Source organism: Mobula hypostoma, chromosome 25 (genome assembly GCF_963921235.1).
Source record: "Mobula hypostoma chromosome 25, sMobHyp1.1, whole genome shotgun sequence".
In the NCBI taxonomy this organism is placed as follows: domain Eukaryota; kingdom Metazoa; phylum Chordata; class Chondrichthyes; order Myliobatiformes; family Myliobatidae; genus Mobula; species Mobula hypostoma.
The window spans coordinates 26,077,605-26,094,061 of record NC_086121.1 but is presented as its reverse complement, the minus strand read 5'-3'; the positions used below and the strand labels follow the sequence as shown (position 1 = coordinate 26,094,061).

The 16,457-nt window shown below is 38.4% G+C and overlaps 1 protein-coding gene across 1 annotated transcript in view; it reads right to left on the bottom strand.

The window, feature by feature from the left end:
* Positions 1-1,163: 1,163 nt before the first annotated feature.
* The window catches only part of foxj3 (forkhead box J3), a 170,736-nt gene continuing 155,442 nt past the window's right edge, over positions 1,164-16,457 (bottom strand). The window contains exon 13 of the mRNA XM_063033295.1: positions 1,164-9,504. Within this exon, the coding sequence (XP_062889365.1) occupies positions 9,374-9,504 (131 nt within the window). The 3' untranslated portion in view covers positions 1,164-9,373. The remainder of the gene's footprint in view (positions 9,505-16,457) is intronic.

Here is a 16,457-nt window from a genome sequence, read left to right as displayed (position 1 = left end):
TCTTTTGTATAAAATCATGCTAGATCTCCTGCTATCTAATGACTCCGCATAGAAAATGACATTTAGGGATATAGATGAGCAATGGGGACACACTTCCCACTGATATTTAACCAAATGTCCTCTGCATATCTCATGGATGGGATACCAGACAGTTGATGTGAAATGTAGAATTCCAACAATATACCCTAGAGCTTTTCCATGTCAGGTATCATGAAACCAGAATAAGTACTATGTAAGTGTCTATACTTGTGCCCCAGTCCAGAGTTTATCTTGTCCCAAGATAGCACACTTGTGCCCTTTGATCCACTGCCACTGTATTTAATGCAACTTTAGTTGGAGTCGCTGAGACCCATATGCAAATACATTCAATACGTGCACGCATTAGTGCATCACCTGGTACTTGAGCAGCAGTGAGCCCTTTACTCAGATGCAAATACAGAATCTTGGTATTAGTGACTCCTGCATTCATGCACACACAGCTTTTACAGCAGTAAGGCATACACATATAAATGGCCCTTTGGCAACAATCTGAGTTGGATAAGTAGTTATGAAGCCACATGAACAATCATTTTGGGTAGTCCTCAGTTAAATCAAATCAAGTAACATCATCCCTCATAAAACCAAAGCCAAATGAAAGTTCTACAAGCCCATCTTTATCTGTGCAATTTTTGCACTGCCAGAAACTCCTACTTGCATCCACCACACTAACGCTTCCTTTGAATGGCTATGTGTTGCATTTAAGACAGTCATTCTTATTTTCACGTATTTTCTTATATTTGCCCCATTTTTGGAAATCATCAGTTACATACCCTTGAAAGTGTACTCAGTTCCTCAAATTCTCCCTCTGCCAATGAAAGATCAAGCCTACTCTCAAAGACACTTCAACTGTTTACTTACCTTCACAACCTTCTAGAGAAAAACAATTCCCTAGCTTTAATTTTTCTTTCCAACATTTTTTTGTGTTCTTTGATGTTGAGAGCCACATTCAAGTACAAGCTTTGTCTATGTACAGCTGTCAGTCTGGATTTCTTGTAAAAATCAATGCTTCACACAAAGTATTAGATGCACACACAGACTCCACACGGTTAGTTTGGTGCACACGCAGTCTCTGCAATTGCAAATTTGATTACAACATCTCATTAAAAGAGAAGCCATTAACACAACTGAAGCTATAGCATTTATTATAAGTGCCATCCATGCATATCACGACTGGCAGCAACAACTAATGACATTTGGTAGTATTTTACAGCAGTAAACTGATACAAAGGATAGTTGTGCATTTCTCTTTCAGCTAGGATTAATAAAACGTGCAGTAACAAAAAAAAAATACAAACACTGGAACACTGACTGTAGAACAGCAGTACAGAGAAGAGCTGGTGCTGCACAAAATGATAATGATTTCATCATTATATACATCATATATATGTACACATCACCCTTGGAATGCACAATATCAAAATACTCTGTATTCCTTTATAGAATAAAACCCTAGTCTCTGCCATTTCCCCCTTCCCACCCCAAAAAATAAAAGGACAATTTAAAAGACAAATATATTTACAATTAAGCACATGAACACCACAACACTTTTTTATTCATTTTTTTTAATGTGCCACAAAAGCCAACATTGCTTTTGTTATGCTGGAAAAACGTTGATTTTCCTCCTGCTTGTAGCCCATTTTCCAAAACTGCCAAAGTATCCTCTTTTCCTCTTTACTGCAAATACATAGGGAGCTTTCACATAAGACAATGGCAGTGCATACAAGTGAAGATAAGCCAACTCCAAAGAGGTTCAGACTCCTGTTCCAACAAAACCTCATGAAGAAAATAATATCTGTCCAAGACTTCATTGACTATTTATCAGGAAATTCAAATTCTAATTGATTTTTAAAAAAAATATTTGGTGTCTGCAAGAGGCAGTCACAAATTAACAAAAAATACATTTACAACAGTCAAAAAAAGAAAAAGAAATCCTCAGAGGGATTATGACCCTCTGTCGTCACAACAGCTACCACTGCTGGGTTCCAGCACACTGTGAACAAAGTTGATTTCAAACTCTGAATATGTGTTTTCAACAACAGAGGTGCTAGGGACATTTTTTTTTTGCTCATTTAAATGTACAACAGGTCAAAAGAATACAAATGAAAATTATTCATCAGGATTTTTGGAACAGAGGAATCCAACCTTGCTAATACCTTTTGAATGTTTCAACATTCAGAAACATTCAGAAAGTGGGGGATATGGAAAAAGGGGTTGCCTTACTTGAAGAGTAAGATCCCTGGTTTTATCCACAGCATTGTAAATGAATAATCTAATTTTGAATTCACACAGCAAACATTCCTTTACCATCAACTACACCTTCCCTCCACAAGTGCCCCCCCGCCCCATATACGAGTTGAAGTTGTGCTCCAACAGCAGCCAGTCACTAATGTAGTGATTCTGCCAACTGTTAATGGTAATTATCACACTTTCTTTTAAAATTTACTTCATTCTTCTGTGAAAGTGAACATTTGGAGTCTCCCTCTCCACTCCTGCATTCAAGAATTTTTTTTTGAAGATGGCTTCCATATAGATTGGCTCTCCCAAGTCGTATACCTTTAGCAATGCTCAGTCTGAGAAAAGTAACTGTATTTCAATTTGGTTTCTCCCTCTTGCTTTCCTCAAGGGCTCATTTATCTTGCCAATTACTCTGTTGTGGCCTGAAATCAAATACAAAACGTTTTTGTTTTCCTTCATTCTCCCTCCCTCCTGCCCTCATTAATCATCAAACCACCAGTTGCCTGAGGAATGGCTGCAATCACCCAACCAAGACAAGCAAGTCCAAGCTACAGGACCCGGAAACTCTTTACTAGATAAACAAGCCCACGTCCTTGCTTTTGACATAATTGCTGTCCCCTAAATGTAGTGGAGCATCCCCTCCCCCCAACTCCTTATCAAGGGAAGACTCAATCTACATTGACAGTCAATTAAACGTTTTCTTTAAAAGGGTATAGGCTAACCTACATATTATATATCTGTATCAATTTTGTGATTATTAATGTTTTATTAAAAATAGAATCCACCTTTTAAAGGTGGTCAGTAATATTTATAATCCTACATACTGTATTACAAAGTAGGCTGCCCTTTATGGCAGACTTGTCAAATAGTGCAGCATTTAAATTTCTCTGATGTGCTGCTGCCTTCTGCTACTTAGATTATTCCGTAAATATATTTTTGAAACTATTTGCATTTTATTCTCTTTTAAAACAGCAAGAACGCAACACTACATGCATAAAAAATTTCTTAACAGTGCAGACTGCAAAACAAACTGATTAATTTCCGTGGGGATCCAAACTGTGTGTAGAGAGGGTTTATTTAGCCCTTTACTTTGTAACTCAAGCACACTGATCAAGGGACTGATCAGTTCTTTCTTGCACTGACTTTTAAACTACTAGATCTTGAATACTTCTACAACTTTCATTTTTTTTTAAAAATAGTGGATGTACTAAACAATCCAGCAGTATTCAGGTTAAGCTGGCATCTTCCTCATAAAAGCTAAACTTCAAAAAATATATATATATTTTAAAAAAACATTCACAACATATTGGTCATTTTAATGTAAATCCATTTAAAAATGACACAAACTAACTGGGGTTTTAAAGTATGCCAACATTTGTAAACAATGGGATCCAGCCAATGGCATGACTCTTACAATTAGGTTATCAGGCACTACCCAATGTCTGATGTTTTCTCTTGCCTCCCAAAAGCAGGCAAAACACATCCAGTGAGTCAAAAACCCATGCCTGCTTTACACTGCAGGTTTTGAGTGATAGATGTGAAGATAAATGCTGTTACAGGAAGGAAAAAATAAGCTATTCAGCACATCAATCCCTCTCAGAAATGAGCTGTTGAAGCTTCTCATAGTTAATTCTATAATTTAATCTAAAATTCAAATAGGATTAATTGAAATAATTTGCCCAGACAATTGGCAGCTCCTACAATAAAAAAGTAATTTCTTTAAAAAATTGTTTTAATATGCAGGAATCAGGGAGCTCAGGAGCAAGACACGGTAGTATTTTTCCCATGTTAACTGTATTGTGGAGTTATGTGAGCTTACATTAGCTCTACTCTATTTATTAATACATATATAGACTTGACATTCAGAAATTTACTTTAAAAAAGCCAAAATTTCTTTCATAAAAGCTATGCCTTCAGAAACTACAAAGCTGATTAATTACAAAATGGAACCATAGAAAGGGGAGAGAAGAGTTGATCAAGAGTGTAGAAGGCAGTGCAGAGATGAACAGCTGCAGGGCAGAAAGTAAAATAAGAAACAAATTGCTTTAGCTATGCACAAGAGAATGGAAATTTTTGCAGTTAAGATTTATATTTGTAAAAAGCAGCAAAGTAATGGTAAAGAGAGGGAACCAATACCAATTAATTCTTCAAAATCCCCTTGGGAAACTAATCATTAATTAGTTTCAGTGCCAAGCAGATTTCTTCAAAGTAGCATAAGTGTATCGCTGAGGAAATTTTTAATCCATGTAAACTAACTCATCCTGGAAATTTTACTAATCTTGGTTTCAGAGAGAAAGAGCAGTTGAAAAAATATCTTCACAATTCTATCCATTCAAATATAAAACCACCTCACCCAATGTCAGCCAAGACCCAAAAAAAATCCTGCTACAATCCAGAAGCAGGGAAGGCGACTCTGACCAACATTATTTTTGAGAATTGATTTCTACTCAATTTGTCAAAGTTCAGCGGTAACTTTTCTGCTAACCTCCTCGTGTTGTAAAGTACTTACTTTAATAAATATAGTGAGAGTAGCTGAAAGTTGACAATATTAGGAACAAGTCACAGACATAAGCAACTTTTTCAGAATTGTAAGTACATATTCTGAACAACTAACTTTAAGCAGGTACTTACACTACAAACTGGGCCTTATTTAATGGGCTAAAATTCATAAAAGCTGAGCAAAAAAATTTAAAATCTGACTTGTACCTGCCCTGTCATCAAGATCTAAATGCAAAATCTTAAAAGTCAAATTTCTGATTTACATTTCATACAAAGTAGTGAAATATCTTACGTAGGGGTCAATTAAGATCTTGACAATTAAGAAAGTGTCTCATTATTTCAGTAACATTCCTCGAAGGGCTGAATTTAACATCTACTTTCCTGCAAAGGAACTGTGGCATACATCTTGTCGCCAGCTGGTGGCATTGCTTTCCCCTGCATTGGATTTTGGGTAGCAAGATAGCACTATTATAAAAACCTCAGTTTTGGCTTACCAAACACAATAGCAATTAATAATTTCTGTAAAAAGTTACACAAATGCTCCAATTTGATTTATTTACAAATCAGGACATAGCTTGAAATCTTTGGCAAAAGATTTTGTTTGACTGCTGTTTTTAAAAAAAAACTACTTTCTTGTAGTTGCAATTCAAACTCTAGTCCTATTCACTCTGTGAAAGCACAGCAGTAACTTTACAGCACAAGGAGATTTCCGGAAAAGTATTATTGTAAAGAAAAATAATTAGTATAGTAGCTGAAACTTGACAATATTAGGAACAAATTCAAGCAGCAGAAAGGATTGGATCCAGACTTTATGTAATAGATCTATACCTCAAATTTAGCTTATTTATTAGCAAAACTGGGGAAAAAATTATTGATGTTTGCAATGCAAAATTCAACATCAATCTTTTTCCTCCTCCCAAAACTTTCATTAACTTTAAATACAAAGTGCACCAGCTGACTCCTCCACTTCAGTATACCTTGCCATTGCACAGCAGGCTTATACCATTTAGTTAAATATCCTTTTTTTGTTTTAATTCCTTACTGCAAACTCAGTATCCTTACCCTGAAGCTAAAGTGCTAAATGCTAACTGGGCTTAAATGCACATTTTTATGGATATTTTGTTGTAGTTGTGCTTAATAAATGGCCAGTTTTAATACTATACAATTCTGCCACTACCCTGCCTCCAAACCAACTCACCTCTAGTTTTTGCTCAACTCTGTGAGGACTGCAAATGATGTGTATTGTGGTGGTTAAGAGGGAGGGCCTGAAAAAAATTCTAGGGTTTCTGCTCCTGATCACTATCCAGTAGTGTACCACTATTTATGAAAAAATAGTGCATGTGAAGACGTTGAGTGAGAACATAATGGCAACCCACAGCAATTACAACTGCCAGTTATCAGTGTCTCAGCTGCAGGGTCCAATTAGTGAGGATACCAGAGAGGGCTTCTTGTGGCAGTGAAACTGTGCTTTCATAAAAATCGCAATTTCAGCTGAAGAGGTCAGCCACACGACTCGAGAAACAAGTGAGCACTGTTTGTGCTTAAGGAAATGTATTTATTTCACATCTCCAGCTAATACTCAATCTACTTGGGTTTACTTCATTAGGTACCAATATAAAAGTTAAAAGCAGAAAATGCTTCAACTGACTGTGAAGGCTCACATGAAACAAAAAGAGAGGCTAAGTGAGACCTTCCATGAGAATAACATTGCTTGATCAAAAAATTAGCGAGGGTTCACAAATGGAGCATTAACCTACTTTTCTCTTCAAATGCTGCACATTTCTAGCATTTGAGTTTCCCCTTTTTCTTCTGCTTATTCAGTAGTCATGTGAGAGAAGACAAAACATTTCAGCAATAACTGCTGAATCCTGATTATACAGTAATGACACACAAACCTTGACCTGCATAACCTAGAAGTCTATGAACTTTAAGCTCTTGTTAATTGCACTGGTGGTTTAAGTTTTCCTTGACTGAATTAAAGCAGGTAATACTTCAATTTCCAAATGCTAAAGGGTACAATGGCAAGCCTCCAGTGCAGATAACAATTAAGAAAAGTAAAGAAATAAAAATCTCGTAGCCAAACTTTTTGAGTTGTATGTTAATGCTTCTCTCTTCAAAAGGATCCCATCCCAAAAATCAACCCCCAACTCCCACCACTTTGCCACTGGAACAGGATTATAAGAATAGAGATGAAAACCATCAGGCAAATACTGGTGAAATTGAAGGAAGAGCTAAAAGACTTGCTGAGAGAATTAACCTGCATTGCTGACAAGGCGAGTCAGAACTTTCCAAAAGAGCCAGATAAAAAGTAAAATTATTTCAAATAAAGAGCTTAAGATCCCAGAAATTGCGACTAGTATAACTAAAAACAATGCAGTTGCGCAGCTCACTTGACTTGTGCAGAAGTAATTAACTGTTTAACTTGAGTGGGAAAATTCAAGTAAAATGGTGCTTTGATTATTGATCACAAAATGCTTTCAACTATTTTTTTTTTGCAACACAACTTCCAGGGAATCACAGCACTTCTAAAGAGGAAAAAATATTAAAGACAGAATTAATGACCCAAGTCAAATCCCTGCTCAGTGGTACACATCAGGATTCATGCCATTCCTCATCTTGAATCAGGCCAGAAAACGACCAAGTTTCATGCTCCAGTGAGCGAAATCACTGTATTGGTATCATGAACTATAGAGTCTCCAGCGCAAGTCTAATATACCTAAAAAAAATTTAGTAAATCAAGTTTTTGCAGTAGGCAAACTCTGCCATTAAATAGCCATAATTTCCCAGCAGCCTCTGGTGACAAATTTAGGACAATAGTGTGCCTGGTCTATTTTGACAACTTTTACTCCTGGATCACCATGTTTACAAAATGTAACATAATAAAACACACTTAATCACTGGCTCAATAAAGGGGAGTAAATGAAACAAAAGGAAAAAAAGCTGGAAGGCAAAAGAAAACCATGCACTAGCAAGAACAAATGTTCAGCTAGGAAGCACTCATTCAATAAGTTATCACTAAGTTCTTACTACCCCAGTCTTGAGACAGGCATGGATTTGACTTGCATCACAATCTAAAGTGTAAAACAAGAAAGGCTATGCATCCATATATTAGTATTGAAGTCTGAAAGCACTACTTGATGGTGCAATGATTCTTTCTTTTAAACAAAAGGGGATGGAAATAATCAAGTAGGCACAGCCCCAGAAAGTGCATATATAAAAGCTCCAATTCATTAAAATCAAAAAAAAAGTGAAAAAGGATGCAACACAAGTATCAAAAGCAGAATGGGATTCCTATAATGAAATTCTCATTTACCCACCACTGAACATGCAAAGCTGACAAATGCATTATCGGTTAATATACTTCCCCTGCAGCATCCCTCGACAGGATACAATGCACTGCAGCCTTTTCCACCTTGGCCAGAGGAAAGAGGAAGGCAGTAACCAGTTTAGCTATTACTATGATCATATAACTTTTGGTAAAGCAAAAGGGATGGTTAACATTTTATAAGATTGCACCGTGCATGTATTCTGTAATCTGTGCTTCACTCCTTTATATTTTACTATGTGCGACTTGGATACACAAATTCACCAGAAGTTGCTGAACATTCATCTCAGGATACTTCATTGGATTATAGCCACTACCAGTCAAAGAGAGGGACAGACTCCTTTGCCATCACAAAACTACATTTATCACTGGGATGCCAACAAAAACCACATCAACACTTGGCACATGGTACTTGAAAACCTGAATTTTGTGCTACCTTTCTGGTGAGATGTAGTAGCCTCATTAATAAGCATCCAGGTGGGATCTCTGGGGAGAATCCCAACAGTTCAGACTTGGAAAGCTGGTGTTGTATGCACAAAAGCTGAAGATTCAAAGATAATGCAAGCCGAAGCAAGGCGATCTTTGGAGCGTTAGAACACTTTCCCCAGTTACCCTAGTATTTTCTTCAATACTAATCCTGGTACAGCAACTGGATTTTCAACAAAAATTGAGAGGTTTTTCTGCAGCACCATATTTAGTCAAAATTCTCTTAAAAGAAACTCATTTTGTAAAATATTCCCCTCCCAACTACTGACAGCACCCTTAGCTTCTTCTTGGAGAAACCGTCCAGAAGCCAGCTTTCTGATCCCCTATCCATGTGCATTTCTTCCTATTCGAGTGCTTCCTCCAAATAAAACCACACACAGGAGAGAATCTCTGCACTGAATGTACCATCCTTCCAGAACCTTAGATCACATCCAAGCCACATCATTCACATGAGCAGTGCTCAGATACCAACCCTTAACACACCCCTTTGATTAAAAAAATGAAAAAAAAAAATCTGTTCAGAGTCAGAAAAAGCTTCGTTGCTTGTTACCGCTGCTCCACCGCTGAGGGGCCAACAGCTATCTCCACATTTCGGTAGTGACTGCAAGCTGAGGGCATGTTCCCCACCCACCCCTCTCAAAAAAAAAGTACAGCTCTCTTGCAGAGTGGTGGTGGGGCCGTGTCCAGGCAGCAGTCCAGCGATTGTGGCCAGCAATGGCCGACACAAATAAGCAAGAAGCTAAAAGAACATCTGAGTCACATTGACAGGCTTGTCCTTAGAAAGAAAAATTAGACAATGGAATCCCAGTCGAAATCATCCTGGATATCGTCTGCAGGGTTGTGATGTTGAGACATCGGTCTGTGCATTGGAAAGCTGGAAGGCGACATCATGTGTTGCTGGTTCATTCCTGCATGGTGCCCTGCAGAGCAAAAGCACAGTAAAAAGTTATATGGAGCAAAAGGAAGGACTGAGTTTTGTATTTAACAATTTTAAATTATATTGCAGATACAATAAAATTGAATGATTTTACCTAGCTGGAGTGACAGTTAACAGTTTGAAACATTAAAAAGGAACCCTTCGAATCCAACCCATCACATAGATTTTAGCTGACCTCTACTCACGCCACACTAATTCATTTTAATAAAATACTTATCATAATTAATAAATCTGGTTTTCCAGTATTTTATATAAACTTCACCTTGCACATCCAGGGTGACTAAGGAAAGGCCCATTGAGCTAAAATCCAGTTCACCCTCAATCCCTGGGGTCATTAAAAACCTTTGCGATATGATGTCCAACGTAGCTATAAATACACTTACATTATTCATCAAATTGTACTTGACCTTGCAGATCCAGTTTTTGGGAGGGATATGTCAGGTTCATTCTTACAATAAACAAGCCACGCTCAAAGAAGTCTATTATTAGGTGCTCACTGTGTGTGAGGACTCTACACTGTGATTATACTCAACCCATTAAGAAACTGTCAGACCAAGCAACTTAGGCTATTTGTTTCTTATTTTATACAGAAAAACAAAATCTCTCCTCCTATATGCAAAATTGAGGAATCTTAAGTCGCATAAACTTAAAGGAAGCAGGAAAGAACTTAAAGTAGCAGGGCTAAAAGGTGACAAAGTGTCCTTGGCATGTAGGATTAAGGAGAACCTCAAGGCATTTTATGCAAATATTAGGAGCAAGAAGGAAAGATAAAGCCACTCAAGGACAAAGGAAATTTGAGTGTGGGGCTGGAGAAAGTGGATGAGATCCTTAATGAGTACTTTGCATCAGTATTCATCAAGGATATGGATGATGATAAAGACTAGAGAGGGGTATGCTGATATTTTAAGGCATGCCAACAGAAAAGTTCAAAGTTCAAATTTATCAACCTTGAGATTTGTCTTCTTGCAGGCAGCCACAAAACAAAGAAACACAACAGAATCATAGGTCATGCCGTCAGACTGCTTGAAAAACATCAAGGCGTTAAGGCCTGATGTTATGAACCCCAGGATACTAAGAGAGAGATTGCTGGGGCTTTGACTAAGATTTTTATATCTTCTTTAGCCTGAGGCAATATCCTAGGAGAAAAGCCAATCTTGTTCTATTGTTTAAAGAGGGCAACAGGAATGATCCAGAAAATTACACGCCAGTGAGCCTTGCATCCATGGTAGGGAAATTATCACAGATGGTTCTTAGGAACAGGACTTACTCATATTTGGAAATGCGTGTCACTGTGCCACACTCTTCTACGTACAGTTAAATGTAAGGGGACAGCAGAAACAAAGGAAATACAAAGAAAATGCTGGAAATACTCAGACCAGGCAGCATCTGTTGAAAGAGAAACATTTAATCCCTCAGGTCAATGACTCTTCCTGCACCTGAAATTGTTTAACTCTCGAGAGCAGGGGTTCCCATCCTAGGATCCATGGAGCCCTTCGGTTAATAGTAGGGGTCCATGGCATAAAAAAAAGTTTGGAATCCCTGCTCTCTGGAGAAGTTACTTTACTCTCTGCCCAGCCTGCTAAGTATTTCCAGCATCAGCTTTATTTCTTTTTCAAGAAATTCATTTCTTTTTCCTTCTAAGATACATTCCATTGGAAAAATGTATGGACTAATGCCCCATTCAATGCCCAGATGATCAAAGTGCCAACAGGTTCTTGTACTGCAATGAGCATAAACCAACAGCATTCATTTTTTAAAAATCTCCTACATCAAGCATACTAACCATATCTCATCTGTCCCACCTTTTCCTCTTGGATCCTCAATCCTAACCACCATTCAGTGACCTGTACATTGGCTTATGTTTAAGCTATTCATCATGCTAACCAAGGTCACTGAAGCAGCAACACAGAAGGATTATAACTTTGCATTCTAGATCAGAAAGTACATGGAAGTTATAATGCATACGTTTTTGACACTACATACACAAAGAATATATGGCTTGGAGGAATTGGTGTCACTGGATATGCTTTACTGAACATCTGACCAAATGGTGAAGTGAACGATGAGTGTGATTGTGAATCAGAAGCAAGTTTATTATCAATGGCATGTCATAAAATACATTAAATTTAATTTATGAAATTAAATTTCATAACTGGGAAATATCAGTGCACCCAGAAGAATCAAATTCATTAGTCTTCTCATGTCTCCTGATGTCTTTCATTGTATACAAATAATCTTGAATCCATTTCCACTACCTGCTGTAATATTTTTCTTGGAAATTTGTTCCACAACTATTAAAGTTTTAAAAATCATTCACCATTTCTCTTAATTAAACATAATGTAATCAGTTCTCTTCATCTAAACAGGTAATAATTTAGAATCATGTTCCTTAGCATTTCAGCATTTCATCTGAACATTATGAGTATGTGCTAGCCCTCAGAGTTGTCCAATTTAAGCCCTTGCCAAGCTTTATTCCACCACCCTAAATATTCACCTATTTAAAAAGTTACTACTGATTCTGATTCCACAATTACTTCCATCAGGCTGTCAAAGTTTAGGCTCTCAAAGCAGCTGTAAATCATAGCCTCTGGCCAAGATGGCGCCTGCGTACAATGTTCCCTCAGTCACCATCTTCTGGATAGACCACAAAACTTTTTATTTTACTTCTTTTATGTCCTTTACGTCTGTTTTTCATATGGAATACGTGTCTGGAACTGCTGGAGCTGCGATTTGCAGTTTGGAGATCGTTTAGATGATCCAGTGCTTTGCTGTCGCCAAGGGGATTCTGGGAGGCAACGAGTGTGAGCCTCGAGGTGAGGGCGCAAGCTGATGTTAGACTCCATTTCCCTGATTAAAGTGACGAGGAAGATTGAAACATTGAGGCAAAGGTGGAAGGTAAGCACCAGCTGCCTGAGAGTGGAGCCTGTCGCTGTGCCCAGAGGATGTTACTGAGGCATTCTGAGTATGCGGATTTGGACTATGGTCTCTTTTTTTTTCTCGAGTCTTGTAAGTGTTTTATATTGTGCTTTTGCCCGTTCTTTCTTTTTTTGTGAGGGGACGGGGGATTTGGGGGTCAATGTCCTTGATGGATTTTTTTGGGTTAGCTTTTTGTGCAAGGAGAGGGGGATTTGGAGGCAGATGTTCTTGTTGCATTTCGTGTGGGGGAAGAGGTGCTTGAAGGTTGATGATTGCGTTGCCATTCTTTTTTGTGCAGGGGTGGGGTTTGCTGTTTCTCTCTGAACTGATTTCCACACTTTTTCTTGGTTTTTGTGGCTATGTGGAGAAGCTCAGGGTTGTATACCACATACATACTTTGATAATAATCTTTGATCCTTTGATCCATGAACTTTTTAAACTTAAAAATACCCTGTTAAGAGCCGAAGTTTCATAACTGCAGATACTGATCCGCAGAAAATTGCAGAATTAATGCAGAAGATCAGCACGGTCATTTATGCGTGGAGCCTAAAGAGATGAGGGAGACCTTAAGTGGATTTTTTGCATTTAGATGGACACAGAGACTATATAAACAGCAATGAGATAATGGACTGTCTAGAGATTACAGCTGATTGAGGCAGATTAGGGTGGGGTATAGATAGTGCAAATGCAACCAGGATTTTTCTGCTGATACTGGGTGAAAATGGAACTTGAGGTTATGGGTTAAGGATGAAAGATGAAATATTTAAGGGAAACCTGAGGGGGAACAACTTCACTCACACGGTGCATGTGTGGGTGGGTTAAAGGGACTATTTCTGTGCCATGGCGTTCTATAACTCTGCATCAAAACAATCTTTTAAGTAATCACCCTGAATCTGCACAGAACATTTTCTCCACAACTAGTGAAAATATCACTTTGCGCAAAAGACTCATGAAAGGCGAGAACAAGTAAATAATAAAAGAATGCAATGGAGTTTAAAAATCATGCATCACTAGTGCTAAGATTAAATCATAATAATCTGCAAGTATTCAGTTTACAGGATCATGACATCCCTAGTCAAGCCATCAGTTACTATTTACAGCTAGATGCTCTGACAAATTGGTGGTGAGTCCCTATTCTGAACTTGCAAAAATAAATCCCTACAGAAAGTAGGGAGTTTCAGATTTGAACCCAGTAATGATGTAGCAACAGTAATACATTGAAATGTCAGGTTGGTATGTGACTTAGGAACCTTAGGTGGTAGAATGGGAGAAAAGGAAATTTGTCAAGCAGCTGCAGTCCCTGTAAAAGAGATGGCACAAGGAGTACTAGTTATGGAATGAGTGATTGGTTAAGATGGTAGTTAGGATGCTATGCAGTGGGCAGTTGTCTAAGTTAAGCTTCAAGTACTGCTGGAGTTACAGCCATCCAGGTAAGTAGAAATTATTCTATCACATTTGTTTCTTGCACCTTCCAACTGATGAAAGGCTTTGGGCAATCAGAAGAGTCAGATCATCAACTTACAGTGTGACTGTAGCCTGTATAAGCTGGATAATTCCTATTATTTCTAATGAAGTGAGCTAAAAATTGGAGGAAATATCGAACAGATGTAAACAGTTCTGAGTAAGATTACTCCCCACTGCTGCTCACAAAATAGAAATGGCAAAAGTAGGGACAAACAACATCTTGATCTAAAAGTCTCAGTGCATAGCTGAGCAGAGAATAAGAGATCTGATTTCAAAGGAAACAAATTTAGAATGCCAATGAAAATGACCCACTATATATGAACAAACAACAGGAATTCTGCAGATGCTGGAAATTCAAGCAACACACATCAAAGTTGCTGGTGAATGCAGCAGGCCAGGCAGCATCTCTAGGAAGAGGTACAGTCAACGTTTCAGGCCGAGACCCTTCGTCAGGACTCGGCCTGAAACGTCGACTGTACCTCTTCCTAGAGATGCTCCCTGGCCTGCTGCATTCACCAGCAACTTTGATGTGTGTTGCCACTATATATGATCTATTTTAATTGCTGTCCTTCACCCTGGCATCCCCTTCTAAAGACAACGGACCCAAGATCAGCATAACAGTAGGTAACTCCTTCCCAACATTAGTCTAGGTTTTGGCTCTGATAAAAACCAAAGCCCACCCAACTGAGAAAAATATGATGAGAGAAAACAACATTATCAGGTTAGGCAGGACTGTACCCTAATCAAAAAATTACAGCATTTTAGTCCATTACATCCATGGCAGCTACATGACCTAATCCTACTTGCAGCATTTGATCTTTAGCCCAGTAGATTACTACTCTTCAAGTAAACATTCACTTATTAAGTATAAAGGTGTTTTTATCCTTTCAGGCTATAATTTTAGAATTCCTCCTACCCACTACCGCCATCACGATCTGCATGAAAAAGTATTTCCTCATCTTCCCTCTAATCCTTCTAATTATTCCAAATCTACACCCCCTTGTCGGGATATTTAGCAATTAGATCTTTTCTACTTATACTATTGTGGCTCCTCTATTTTAAGCACTTTAGATAATTCTCCACTTAACCTCCAGTGTTCCAAAGGAAGCAATTTTAGCCGATTCAATCTTTCTAGACCTGACAACATCCTCATACCTTCTCCTGTGGAATCATACCTTTCCTATGCCAGAGCTATACTGTACATTAATTATGTGGCTAAAGCACTGCATTCATTCCTGTTCTTATTTTCTGAATCAGAGAATTTAGGCGTACATCTCAAATAGCCTCTGACAACCAAGTCCTTCTCCTGGCCTTAAAATGTGGCTTCGTTACTAAACCCGGTGGAACCGTTTCTACTGACAGGAGAAAGGGCAAAGACAGGTTACTGGCACCTTAAAACGAGTTGCTTTGGACAGATGGGGCTCATCAGCCATGGTCGGCAGCTCACTTAGGAGAAGAAAAGCTCTGATCTCAAACCACCGCTGCCTTGCAGCTAAATCCACTCATGGGGATGGCTTTGAGAGAAAACACCAAGTAAAAATCTGGAGCTGAAGTCCCCAAAGACATCGTACGTTGAGTTCAATCTTGACTAAGAACTCCTATGATGCTGCTGGTGCCAAACTGTACCGGTCTCTGCCATTCCTTTGGATTCAACAGTTGCGTGGAGAGGGGGTGCCCGCTGCCTGCTGCCTGGGCAACAGCTTGCTCTCAGACAGCTAGGATGCAAAATCCACAGCCGACTCTGCCCAACAGAGGGCCTCATTTTCTAAATGAGAGCATACTTCATTAACCATCTCTGCTGGTTGCATTGTGACCTTTAAAGATCTGTGGACATAGTTCAAGTTTCTCTCTTTCTCCTGTTTCTCGATACCAACCATTCATTTCAAGATCACTTGCTCTTTACAGGTTCCAAAATTACTTCAGGCTCCTTTGGATTGAACTGCATATGATACATTTCTGCCCAAATGACCAGACCATCTATATCCTCTTGAAGACAGAAGCATTCCTCCTCTTCTAAAAACTACACAACTATTTTGTATCATTTGTAAGCTTCTCTATCTTTTCTTCATTTGTCTAGATAATTAATAACCAGCAAATTTGGAGTTTCATGGAATCCCACTGGAAACAAGCTCCCAGTGATAAGAACAGCAATCATTATCCCCTGCTTCCTGCCACTGACCCAATTTTGAAACCAATTTGCTGCCCTCCTGTGAATGACAGGATTCTGCCTTAATCAGCTCACTTTGCAGGACTTGCCAAAAGCTTTTAATGAAATCCAGATATTTTCAAACAAAATGCTCTCATCTTTGATACTTCCTCAAAAAATTTAAACATGTTAATCAGATAAGGCTTTCCTTTGACTAATCCAGATCTGAGGTTAATCTTTCCAAGCAAAGGCTTGCACTATCCCTCAAATAATTACGAAAACTTCGCCACTACTGAAACTTATTCCTCTATTTATTCCATTTATCCTTTCCTCCTTTTCTAAAAGATGGCTCATTACAGTCCTCCAGTCATCCTCTTGTAGGCAGAAAAGATTGAAAAATTATGGTCAAA